The sequence below is a fragment of the Melozone crissalis genome, unplaced genomic scaffold (assembly GCF_028551555.1).
Source record: "Melozone crissalis strain CALT ecotype California unplaced genomic scaffold, PUWL_Pcris_2 ptg000254l_1, whole genome shotgun sequence".
Taxonomy (NCBI): domain Eukaryota; kingdom Metazoa; phylum Chordata; class Aves; order Passeriformes; family Passerellidae; genus Melozone; species Melozone crissalis.
In genome coordinates this window covers 163521-176881 of record NW_026536012.1, presented here as the reverse complement: position 1 = coordinate 176881, position 13361 = coordinate 163521, and the positions used below count along the sequence as shown (strand labels likewise).

At 50.2% G+C, this 13361-nt stretch overlaps 1 protein-coding gene across 1 annotated transcript in view; it reads right to left on the bottom strand.

Annotated features, from left to right (window-relative positions):
* Nucleotides 1-13361, bottom strand: part of SGIP1 (SH3GL interacting endocytic adaptor 1) — a 48391-nt gene that overhangs the window by 26886 nt on the left and 8144 nt on the right. The window contains exons 2-8 of the mRNA XM_054294553.1: nt 9580-9643; nt 7493-7517; nt 4954-5010; nt 4495-4549; nt 3524-3699; nt 1272-1283; nt 761-772 (exon numbers count right to left, since the gene is read on the bottom strand). Of these exons, the coding sequence (XP_054150528.1) occupies nt 761-772; nt 1272-1283; nt 3524-3699; nt 4495-4549; nt 4954-5010; nt 7493-7517; nt 9580-9643 (401 nt within the window). The remainder of the gene's footprint in view (nt 1-760; nt 773-1271; nt 1284-3523; nt 3700-4494; nt 4550-4953; nt 5011-7492; nt 7518-9579; nt 9644-13361) is intronic.

Genomic DNA, 13361 nt, shown 5'->3' with positions numbered 1-13361 from the left:
GCCACACAAAGCCACTGCTGGCAGTCCTGCTGTCCCCAGTGTCACATCCACAGCAGCTGGGAATGGGCACAAGTGGGCACATCCACTGGGAATGGGCACTCTGCACTGCCATCCAGCTGTGCCAGGGGCTTGTGGGGCAAAAGCCAAACCCTCCCAGCCAGGGTAGCAGGGACACCCCAGAGCCACAGCGGGGTCTCCAGGGATCCCCATCACTGAGGGCCCCCTGTGCTATCACTGGGTGTCACAAACATCTTTTATGAAAATCCTTTCCTTGGGATTTTCCCTCCTGAGAAGCTGGGAGGCCTCAGGAACAAAATGCAAACAATGGCTATCTGCTGCTGTGGAATGCAACAGGTGCATCTGGGATTGGTCACATGTGGTTGTTTCTAATTAATGGCCAATCACAGTCAGCTGGATCAGACAGAGAGCCCAAGCCACAAACCTTTGTTATCATTCTTCCTTTTTCTATTCTTAGCCAGCCTTCTGATGAAATCCTTTCTTCTATTCTTTTAGTTTTAATATAATATATATCATAAAATAATAAATCAGTCTTCTGAAACATGGAGTCAGATCCTCGTCCCTTCCCTCATCCTGGGACCCCTGTGAACACGGTCACAACTGGGGCGACACAAGGGGCTGTGTGGCACCCCTGGCAGCTGTCCCCACGCCCTGTGACACCCCTGGCAGCTGTCCCCACGCCCTGTGCCCCCCCAGAGCCCAGCAAGGACAAGGACCCCCGTGACCCCATCCCAGTTCTTACCGGGCTGCGCCGCTGCGGTCAGCGAGAGGGGAGAGAAGAGACACCTGGTCAGAGAGTGACACGTCAGCACCCCAGGGCCCAGCTGCCACCGCCACACCTCATGGGTCACCCTGGGACAGCCCCCCAGGGGAACACAAGGCCTGGGAAATGGGGGGATTTCCCCCCTGGAAGCTGAGCTCTCTTGGAGAAACCCCAGCGGCACCACGGATGGGTTTCCTGCCTTCTCCTCCCTTTCGATGTGCCCCAATCCAGGTAAAACTGAGCCCTTACACACCTGGTCCAAATTCTTGGACCCAAACTACACTCCCAAAGCACTCTCAGAGCCAAGCCCAGCTCTATTTTTACACATTCTATTTTAAAATTGTCTAAGTCAGCAATCAAGGAAATTAAACGTCATTCTAGAAGGGCAGGATTTGTTATTTGCTTTTGGCATTTCAGCTCTAGAGACAGGACAAGAGCACACACAAAGCTGGGTTAAAATATTCTAGGACATAAAAATTGCACTTCTTACCGGACTTTTCCTCTAAAAGAAGGCAGAGAGAGAAAAAAAAAGAAGGAATGAGAAGGTGAGGGATTTTTTCATGAAGAGGAATCAAAGATTTGTGTCAGGTTAAAGACAAAGCAGAGGGACAGGAGTGCTCCACCCTCACCTCTCACGTGGGAGACTGGAAGGATAGGGAGCATTTGGAAATGGAAAAGTTGTGTCTGAGCCATTTTAGGGGGAGAATTCCATTGTTTTATCATGACAGGCCCTGCTGGCCATTCCCAGTTAAGGCACCAGAATTCCCAGTCCAGAGAGCTGGGAATGATGGTGACTATGGACACAGCCCCTGGCACAGGTGCCCAGATTTGCTGTGGCTGCCCCTGGATCCCTGGAAGTGCCCAAGGCCCGGCTGGAGCAGCCTGGGACAGTGGGAGGTGTCCCTGCCATGGAATGGGATGGGATTTGGGATGGGATTTTAGGTCTCTCCCAGCCCAATCCATGGGATTCATGATCTCCCTCCCAGCAGTTCCAGAGCAGGGCTTTGTGGCTGGTTTGGGAGCGAGGACAAGCCCTGGATGAGGGCAGGGAGCTGGCAGTGAATGCTGGAGTTCCTGTGGATGCCTGGCAGCGAATCCTGGGATTCCTGCAGGTTCCTGCAGGCAGCTCCTGCCCGGGGCTCTGGTGCTTTCCTGGCCCATCTGCTCCCTTGGCTGCACGTCCTGGCTTTGGGATCCTCCTGCCCAGCCTCGGGGGCTTGCCCTGAGCACATCCCAGGGAGGCTCCAACCCAGCCCCAGGGATCCCCTCCAGCTCAGCACCCGAATCCCTCAGCCCACCCCACACTGGGATCCTCCTTAACCCTTCCCAAACCTCCAATCTCAGCAGGAAAAACACCACGGGAAAAGGGAGACAAAAATCCTATTTGGTAAATTCACATTCTACAAGATTTCAATTTTCCTAATAGTATTATCATCAATATTAAATTGTTCATTTTGAGGTTGGTTTTCCCCCGTCCCTGCTTTTTTTGTGCTTCCCAAAGCATCCAACTGCCATTTCTAATCCCGAAATGCCAAACAGGAACTCCCTGGTTGGGAAGCAGAAACAAAGCACACGGATTTTGTTTCACTTTGGCTTGGAGAGCCATTCACACTTCAGATCCAGGTTATTTATAAATCATGGAAAGCTCTGTCTGGGAAGTCACTTCAGCCCACACCAAAACCTCCTGAAAGCCCAGAATCCAGTCTTTTCATGGCTGAACAGATTGGGATGAGCCAACAGGAATCATAATAAGCCTCAGGAAAAGCAGAGGGGGATGGACTTTATGCCAGGATGGACTAAGGAAAAATGACCTTTCCTTCCAGGAACCTGGATTCACCTCCAGGGTGGGAAATATCCCTCTAAAATCCCATGGAAAACCTCACAGATACTTGAGATTCAGGGCAAGACCCTGAATGATTATGATTGAAAATTCCCCTTGACTGAAATTCCCCTTTTTCCTCATTGAAAAATGAGGATAAAACGGGGGAAAAAATCAGGGGTAATACATCCTGATCTCTTTTATGAGCAGGAAAGGGAATTTTTGAGAAGTTTTGAACTGGAAACATAATTTCAATACACCTGAGCAACACCTGCAGACCAGACCCCAAAATAAGGACACCAAAGCCAAGTGGAAGATCAGCTCCCAGCGAGTTTGGGATGATCCCAGTGCATCACCACTGCCACAGCGCAGCTGGTTTGTAGCTGCCAAATAAATTTGGTCATATCAGACACCCATTTGTTGGAAGCAAAACAAATCCCCAGACAAGGCAAGGATAGGTTGGATTCAAACCTACATGGGGCCCTCAGCCAGCCCCATCTGATCCTAAATGCAAACACACCACTGGCTGAGGGCCTGGGTGGTGCAGAGACCCTGACCCATCAGTTATCCATAGGAATTTTGAATCCCCTATAAAAGGGGCTGCCATAATAAACTCTTGGCTGGATAATTAACTGCAAGGTGCAAATGGAGCAGAACTGATCCCAGGGACAGAGCCCATGCCCCTCGTGCATTTTGGGGCCATTTTGGTTCATCTTGGGTGCAGCCCTGGCTGGGCTCTGGTGCTGCCCAAGGTGGATCCATGGAGGAGATGCTTGGAATCAATCCCTGCTTTATTCTGGAACTCTGCCCAGCCTCTGCTCTGGGGCAGCCCGAATGAGGCACCAACATCACCAAATTTATCTGGTAGCTGCAAAGGGACACACCAGGGCCGGGGAAGGCCGGGGAAGGCCGGGGACACTCACCACGGGGGATGGAGAAAGTGCAATGTTGCCGATGGAGGCCTTGAGCTCGTCCACGGTGGCGGCGCTGCGCAGGACATCCTTGGCCTGCAGGGGCTTGATCTTGATGTTGAATTTCTTGTGCGCCTCCTCCTCCTCCTCCGACTCGCTGGAGGAGTAGAAGTGCTTTCCTTTGGTAGGTACAGCTCAGTTAAGGAATTTTCCTCCCTCGGTGTTCCCAGCTTGCTGGAGAGCGGGAATCTGGTGATCCCAAAATGAGGCAGGGATAATCCTGTGCTGGGCCTGTCACTGCTGCATCCCTGTGCAGCCAGAGCATGAGGAACTGCTGCTCTCAGGGATAAATCCAGCCCAGGGTTGGGTTTATGAATCCATGTCTGGATTTCATGGAGTTGTTCAGGTTGGAAAAGCCCTATGAGACAATCCAGTCCAGCCATGTCCCAGTGCTGCCCCAGGTCCCCAAGTGCCACATCCACATGGATTTTAAATCCCTCCAGGGATGGGGACTCCACCCCTGCCCTGGGCAGCTGTTCTAATGTCTGATCACCCTTTTCCATGGAGAAATTTTCCCAACACCCAACCTAAACCTCCCCTGGAATTCAAGGCTGCTCCCCCTCCTCCTGCCCCTGTTCCTACCCCACCTGTCTCCACCCTCCTTGTCAGGAGGCAGAAGCTCCTCCCTGATCCTCCTTTTCCCTGGGATAATCACAGACATTTTGGTCTCCATGGAGCATCCCATGGGATGTTCTCCTACTCTTCATTTCACAGCAGCGAATCAAAGACAATTCAAATGCCTCAGGTGATTCAGCTTTATCTGTGGAGAGCCAGCTCCAAATGGAAATCAAAAGGTGGAAATAAAGAATTATAATTAATAATAAATACTAACAGTGAAATAAAAAGAGCCAGAGGCCTGCCTGTGAGCCCCAGCTCCTGTTACAGGCTGTAACCCAAGAGGCAAAGCCAAAACCAAAGGATATATCCTGGTTCCTCGGGTCGGATGCTGTATCCCTCCTCATCCAGCTCAGGGGAGTTCTGGATAGGCAACAAAACAAAAAAAAAGCCAGGAAAATGAGGAATGTGAATTATTCCTGGAAAGCTGGAGCAGCTCTTCCCTCCTGTGGGAAAGGATATCCTGCACAGCCCAACCCCCTGGGGCCACACCGGCACCCCAAATTCCACAATTCATTTTGCAGAAGGAAAAGTTTTAATCCTTGTTGAGAATTCAAAGTTTTCTCTGGATAAACTGCAACATCCCATGGGCCAGGACAGAGCTCCCCAGAGCCACCTCATCCCTGGGAATTCTGGCTGAGCTGCAGGTATGGAATTGGGGTCTGGACAGAGCTGATTGCATCCAAAGAGCCCAAAATGAGTGTGGGAAGAGCCTGGGGTCCCTATGGGATGCAGCTGGGGGCAGGGAAGCTCCAGGGGACACTTACATATCTGTCCCAGTCGATCTCTGCATAAAATCCATTTGGGGCTCCGTTGGTTTTCTTCTGGAAAGGAAAATTCCCACAGTTCAAATGGAGGAAGCAGGAGCACAGCACATCCCATAGCAGATGCTGTTATCCCATACCCACAGCACAAACCCAACAGCATTCCCCATCTCTGCAATCTCCCATCCCAGGGAGAGGAAAGGAGGGAGAGGGGTTTGAAAATTCCTTAGGTGGACATCCAACATTCCTTAGGGAAAAGTGAGGAAAGGGTCGTTTCTCCCTGTGCTGGGATCTCCCAGCCCAACACCAATCAAGCGGGGAAACTTCTCAGGAAACATTTCCTGGGAGATAAAAACCCTTGCCCAAGAAATAGCAATCCCAGGAAGGCCTCAGATCCCATTATCCCACATGCCAGGTGCTGTGAATTCGGGATGGAACAGTGGGAAGGGTCTGAGATGAGTCCATGCCATGAAACACCAACACACACAGGAACTGCTGCTTGGCATCAAGGGAACTCCATTTGGAAGAGGCTCCAGGCATCTCTCACCTCTGGAACCCTTCCCTGTCTGGCTCTGGGCACCCAAACCCACCCAAAGTCCCATGGCCACCACGATTTTGGGCACCTGAATGGGACAACCCAGCTCCCCTGAGCTTCCAGAGGGACCATTCCCATCCCAGCTCCCTCTGAGGGGCTGGCAGGATGCACTCCCTGGTCCAGGGCTGGGTGCAGCCCCTCACCTCCACAGCTCTGGGTGGAGCAGCTCCCTTGGGAGCCCAGCTGAGGAGGGAAAACCTCCCCTGGGTTCTGTTGTGTGGGAATTCTGGGCGCTGCTCCAGGGGATTCCTCCTTTTCCCCCATCCATTTGTATTTAACCCCATTTCCACGGGCCTGGCTGACCCTAGAGGGATTTTCCTGCACTCTGGGTTCCAAACCAAGGGGGGCTCCCTGTTTCCCACAGTCCTGTGGGAGCAGAGCTCAGTTTTCCTTACCCCGTTTTTATTTCCTCCTTCCCGCGTGCCCTCGGCTTTGCTATTGGAGGTTGGATCATTGGGATGAGGGCTGGGCTGCTGTAAGGGTGGGGTGGCACAAAAAGGGTTAAAACAGCTGCTCCTTGGCTGGTTTTGGGGGTTTGCTTTTTAAGGGCACAAAACTGAGTTTTAGGAACCAGGGAACAAGGATTTGTCAGGAAAGGAAGGCTCAGCTGTCGCTCCACCAGGATTGAAGGTGGATTTTCCTGTGGGCTCTATTCAGCAGTCAGGATTTGCCTCCTGGCCACTCCAGTGGCCGCAAAAATGATGTGGAAAAGGGTCTGGAGGATGAAAAATTATATTAAACTTCTCCATCGCCAATCCCTCTACCTCAAACACCTCCAGGAACTTCGTTTTGTCCCCTAAAAATTGCATTTCTGCATCCTTGGAGAGGACACCTGAGGTCCCTCTGCCCACACCTGGCAAGGAAAAGCTGCCCATGGGACTTCTGCTGGAACAGGGAACAGCCTGGGGATATTCCCAGAACTAAAATTGGAAAAAACCTCCAGGATCATCCAGCCCAAGCTGTGCCCATCCCCACCCTGTCACCAAGTGCCACATCCAGGTGTGGACACCTCCAGGGATGGGGACTCCAAACCTCCCTGAACACCCTTTATGTGGAAAAATTCCTCCTAATATCCAGCCTAAACCTGCTATTTGTTAATTTATCCCACTTAAAACTACTATTGGTTAATTTATCCCACCTCAACCTGCTATTTATTAATTGGTTCTGCTATTTGTTAATTTATCCTGCCTAAACCTGCTCTTTATTCATTTATGTCTGCTGAATAGAGCCCTGCTGAAGGAACTACCTTTACTTTCATCTCTATTTCCTAACAAGCAACTTAAAATCACAGAGCCTGCCCAAAGCCAAGGATTTTGGGTCAGATTGGGGGGAAAACTAAAATGATTTCTTGCAACGAGCAGCTTGGCCCACAAATTTTTATCTTTTAAAAGACACCCCAGCACTGCTCTCCCTGCTGAGCCTCACAAGGGGCTCATCTTTATTTTGAGGTGGAACTCCAAAATCTGGATTTGCTGAAGAAATAAAGCCCAGTCTGAACCCAGAATATTTTTTATCTCAAACACTAAAGGAGACAGGGCCCATCTCCTACCCAGCTCTAGCAGGGACATTTCAGTCTAACACCAGGAATAAAAGCAGCAATAATTAAAAGAAAAAAACCAAACCAACAAACCACAAACATCTCCTTGTTTTCAGGTTAATATAGAAAATAAAAATAGAGGTTGGAAACAGCTGCTCTGGCAATGAACCTCTCAGGCAGCAAATCTGGCCCAAGCCAATTAGCAGGGGTGGAAATGAGGATGAGGAGCTGGGCTTTAGCAGGACACCTGCTCTCCCTGCCCCTGTGCTCCTCAGGCCTCCCTCTGTTGGTGTTTTTATAGCAAACCTGGAATTTGCCTCTTTTAAAACATTTATTTTCTATATTAAACAGAAAACTGCTCACAAATGCTGATGGTGGTGGGAGGGGAGGTGACACTGGGCAATACTCACGATGCCATCCCTGTCTGGTGACCCTCTGGAAAGAACAGAAAAAGGAGCTGTGTTAGTGCCCAGACCACACCCAATTAACTCAGGGAAATGTGGTTTTAAATTTTAAAATGAATTCATGGCAGCAAAACCTGGAGTTATCAGCACATCTGAGTTACTGTGCCTTGTGGAACCCACACAAGGTCACGGAATTTTTTTTCCCTCGTGTTATCAGCTGATAAATGTTAGGTTTATCAGGAAATTAAGTGCTGGGGCTGGCAGTGTCCCAGCTGGCTCCTGCACCGTCTCACAGCCACATCCCTGCCCGTGTCCATCCTCACAGGGGACATCCCTGCCTTCTCCCGCTCCATCCCCTTCATCCCTGCCTTCTCCCGCTCCATCCCCGCCTCTTCTCTCCCGGTTCCATCTCTGCCCTCCTCTCCTGGCTCCATCCCCTCCCTCCTCTCCCGGTCCCATCCCATCCCATCCCTCCTCTCTCCTGTCCCGGTTCCATCCCTCTCTCCTCTCTCCTGTCCCGGTTCCGTCCCCGCCGCTGCCCGCGGGGATTTGGAGAGCGCCCAAAGCCCCCGGGCCGTGCCCGCGCCGTGACCCCGCCGTGCTAATCACGGCTGCTGCTGCTGCTAATTGCAGCGTGCTCCGGGCTGGCCCCGCCGCGACCTCCGCGGCTGCCGGGGATCCCTCCGGGCCCGCCGGGAACAGCGGGATGGGATGGAGGGAGCAGCGGGACTGGGATGGGATGGAGGGAGCAGCGGGACTGGGATGGGATGGGATGGAGGGAGCAGCGGGACTGGGATGGGATGGAGGGAGCAGCGGGACTGGGATGGGATGGGGTGGAGGGAGCAGCGGGATTGGGATGGAGGGAGCAGCGGGACTGGGATGGGATGGGATGGGATGGAGGGAGCACCGGGATTGGGATGGGATGGATTGGGATGGAGGGAGCAGCGGGACTGGGATGGGATTGGGATGGAGGGGGCAGCGGGATTGGGACGGGATGGAGGGGGCAGCAGGATGGGATGGGATGGAGGGGGTAGCAGGATGGGATGGGATGGAGGGAGCAGCAGGATGGGATGGGATGGAGCAGCGGGACGGGATCGGGATGGAGCTGAGCGAATCCCAGCACTGGATAAGGCAGTGCCCAGCCCCGGCTCCAGCGGTTTCCCAAGGGGAGGAGAAGCAAAGGAGCCTCTCTCTTGCCCATCGGGATAAGGGACGGATGAACTCGCACCCAGCTGGAGCTCCCGGCTGTCCCACAGCCACATCCCTGGGGACAGCAGGATGGCACCTCGGGGCTCACGTCCCTCTGTGGGGATGTGTCCGTGTGTCCCTGTTCTTTGCAGCAGGAAAAGCCCGGCAGACATGCCAGTGCCACCAGGGCCAGGCCTGTCCCTTGGCATGGGAAACCTCCAAGCAGCTCCCAGCAGGACATAAAACTGCTCAGGGGAATGAATCCAAATGGAATAAAAGGAAAAACCTCGGAGTTTCTGCTGACCGTGGAACACCCGAGCAGAGCTGCAGGAGGGGACTCCCTGCTGCCTGTCCCCGGGACATGGTGACGCCGGCTCCTTGGCCACAGCACTCGGGGACATCCGCCCCAAAGCCCTCTGAGATCATCAAACTCAACCATTCTCAGCATTGCCAAGGCCACCTCACGTCCCCAAGTGCCACATCCGATTCTCCAGCCCCTTCCCAGCTCCCTCAGCCCCTCCTGGGGCTCCAGCCCAGGCTCAGCCCTCACACACAGCACCCCCCACCAGATGTGGGAAGAATCCAGATGTTTTCTGGGAAGCAAAATCCCTGTGCTGCACCTTCCCCAGCCACCAAACCCTGCACAAACATCTGTGTAAATCGAATTTTCACCGCTAACCAGCTCTAAAGGGCAGAGAGGAATCTGCTCCAACTCCAAGTCCTCCTTTTCCACCGCCCCCCAAAAATCCCCCACACACTGAGAGCTCCCAGGAAATCCCAGATTTGCTGCACATGCAGGGGACAGCTGGGATGTGTCTGCTGATAAAACTGCATCCAAGGATGATAACAATACCCCAGATCCCAGCTGAGGGCCCACGAAAGCCCCCTGAGCCCCCGTAACTCACGTGGAGTCAGTGTCCTTCTCTTTCCTGCGTATGCCAAAGGCCTTCCTGGTGCGCTTCTTCAGTCCTGGGGAGCAACAGGGAAAAGGAATTGTTAATGTAACCCCCCAAAAAATCCTCCCCAAGCTCCTCACTGCCTCCCTGGCTGCAGCCCATAAATGGGGTGAGAAAAGGGACCAGCCAGGGGATCAGGGAGTCTCAGAATTGAGGGGCTGCCAGGAGGCTGGGGGGACGTTTCTTCCTGCCATTTATTTGTTCATTTAACACTGATTAACTCCCTCCCAGTGTGTGGCACTGTTATTTCCCACTTAATATTCCACGCTCAATATTTCACAGTTATTATTTCCCACTCCATATCTGTTTCACAGTTCATATTTCCCAGTTAATGGTTTCACAGTTAATATTTCCCAGTTGATAAATACTACAGTTATTATTTCCCACTCCACATTTGTTTCACAGTTAATATCTCCCAGTTAATATTTATTACAGTTATTATTTCCCACTCAATTTGTTTCACAGTTATTATTTTCCAATTAATTGTTCACAGTTAATGCTTCTCAGTTAATATTTATTTCACAGTTATGATTTCCCAGTTAATATTTCAGGGGTTTTTTTCCAGTTAATATTAATTTCATGGTTATTTTTTCCCAGTTAATATTTGTTTCACAGTTACAACTTCCCAGTTAATATTTAGTTCCCAGTTAATATTCTTTTTCACATTTAATATTTTTTCCCAGTTAATATCTTTCCCAGTTAATATTACTTTTCACATTTAATTTTTTTTCCACAGTTAATTGTTCCACAGACAAGATTTCCCAGCTAATATTTGTTTCCCAGCTAATATTTCCCACTCAATATTTGTTTTGCACTTATTATTTCCCAGCTAATATGTATTTCACAGGTAATATTTCCCAGTTATTACTTCCCACTCAATATTTTTTCCTAGTTAATATTTCCCACTCAATATTTGTTTCCCAGTCAATATTGTTTTCACAGTTAATATTTCCCAGTTGATATTTGTTTCCCACTCAATATTTCCCAGGTATTATTCCCAATATTTCTGTCCTGATGATTCCCTCTTTTCCCACACTGTTTGTGGGCACTGCAGAAAGGAGGAAAACCCTCCTGGGTGTTAAAACCCAGCTTAAACCCGAGTTTGGTTGTGCTCAGCCCTGGTTTTATCTGCTCAGTGCCTGGCACTGAGGATTCCAGAGCCAGCTGGGAAATCCTGGAGTTCCAGAGCCCCAGGAGCAGCGGCCTCACCACAGCCCGTGGAGGGCAGAAGGAGCACGGTGGGCTCCTCCAATTTATTCCCTCTTTTTGCAGAATTCCAGGATGGTTTGGGCTGCAGGGGATTTTAGAGCTCACCCCATGGGCAGGGACATCTTCCCTTATCCCAGGTTTTCCAGCCTGTGGGGTCCATGAATCCCATAAAGCCAGCTGAGCCCCACAGGCTCATCCTGCCCCATTCCTGGCTCTGCTTCCCCAAACCCATCCTTTCCCAGCCCCACCAAGGCTCAGTGAGTCCCTAACAACAGAGAATACTCCCATTTTTCTCCCCTGGAGAATCCTGCTCCCCCAAACCGACCCAAGGGGGCTGAGAGCCCCAGGGCTGAGCTGCTCTTTGGTGTCCCCTGGAGCAGAACCCCAAAAGTGACAGAAATGTGCTCAGAAGCTGGGTTATGTAAGAGTTCCATCTGCCTGGAGGGCTGCTGGCTCCAGGAGAGGGGAAAAAGGGATCTTTGGGAAAGGGGAAGCAAAAGGAGATCTGCCTTTGGAGAGGGGGGCTGAGAGCAAACCCCAAAACTGCCCTATGAGTGACACCACAGAGGGACACTGCTCAGGGGACAACCCCAGGATGGCATTTCCAGCAGCTCCTGAGTCCCTGCACAGGAAAATTCCCCATCTGGAGGAGCAGGGGCTGAGCTGGGGTTGGGATCTGCTCCTCCAAACCCTAGGACAGGAAAATTCTCCATCTGGAGGAGCAGGGGCTGAGCTGGGGTTGGGATCTGCTCCTCCAAACCCTAGGACAGGAAAATTCCCCATCTGGAGGAGCAGACACTGAGCTGGGTTGGGATCTTCTCCTCCAAACCCTAGGACAGGAAAATTCCCCATCTGGAGGAGCAGGGGCTGAGCTGGGTTGGGATCTGCTCCTCCAAACCCTAGGACAGGAAAATTCCCCATCTGGAGGAGCAGACACTGAGCTGGGTTGGGATCTTCTCCTCCAAACCCTAGGACAGGAAAATTCCCCATCTGGAGGAGCAGGGGCTGAGCTGGGGTTGGGATCTGCTCCTCCAAACCCTAGGACAGGAAAATTCTCCATCTGGAGGACCAGACACTGAGCTGGGGCTGGGATCTGCTCCTGAGTCCCTGGCACAGGAAAATTCCCCATCCAGGGAGGACCAAACACTGAGCTGGGGTTGGGATTTTCTCCTCCAGTCCCTGCCAGGTGCTTTCAGAGCTGAAACTCCCCCAGGACCTGTCCTGGCAAGACTCATCCTCAAACCTCATCCATGAAGCTCAAAACTCATCAAACCTCACCCATGAAACTCCCAGCCCTGAGCCATGGGAATGCCAGGGGGAATTCTCTGGGCTGGAGGTGCCAGGGCAGAGCCAGCCCTGCTGCTGCCTGACCCCACCTCAGCCACAAAAGCCTCTCCAAACCCAGCACCATCCGCCTATAAACCCCTTTTTCCCTGCTGTCCCTGAGAGTTCCACCTGGGAAACACAATCTGCTATTTTAAAACTCTGATTTTTTTCCTCAGCTTTATTCTTAAGAAGGACCAACATCATTTTCTGCACCAAAAACTGAATTCTAGGAGCAAACCAACCCCATTCCCCCATATCCAACCCTTCACCCTCCAGCCCCAGGTTGCCTCTGGACCCCCAAGGATTGATTTCTAAACTTAAATTTTAAATATTTAAGGGGGTTCCTGGAGGGAAAATTATTCCCTTAGGAGCATGGAGCTCATAGGGAAAACTCCTCTCCAAGAGGAAAGGCAGAGTGTGGATGCTCTTTGTGATGATTGGAGTAGGAAAAAATTGCTTTAAATGAATTCTGCTTCATCTGTGCACAAAGATAAAATTTATCTGTGACACACTCAGGAGCAGGGAAAGAAGGAAGAGGAGGAGGAAAATGAAATAATCACTCTCAAGTTGGATTTTTTTCTTGTTTTGGGTGTGGGGGTTTTCAGAGCTGGATCATTTTTTCATGTAGGAAAATCTGAATCATTTTTTTATATAGGAAAAGCTAATTTTATTTATAAAGATTACATTTCTACAATTTTTAAAGACCTTGAGTGTGACTGAAATTGGCAGGCAATATTTTTGCTATTTATCCTATTGGCTAGAAGGTGCCTGTGTGTGAACGTGCAAAACTTTTTCTAGATGTTTACATTATTTTTTTGTGGATTCTTATGGGATGGATCTTCTGTTATGACAGGTGTAACTTATTTTTCTTGGCAAGATTAGGTTGTGTAAACTGATTCTCATTCTTTGGATTCTTTCTTATGGGAATTAACTAACTGCACTTAGCTAAACCACAATTTTATAGGGCCTTTCTTTTATAATAGTTTTGTAGGTATTTATTGTAAGGTAAATAAGTATAAATATATAAAAATAAATATATAATAGTAATGTAAATAAGTATAAATATATAAAAATAAATATATAAAAATATAATAAATACATATATGTATTTATTAATTGTATATAATAAATATATACATAAATAATTGTAAATAAATTTTGCCTACAGATAATGTAATTATTTGTAGGTAGCATCA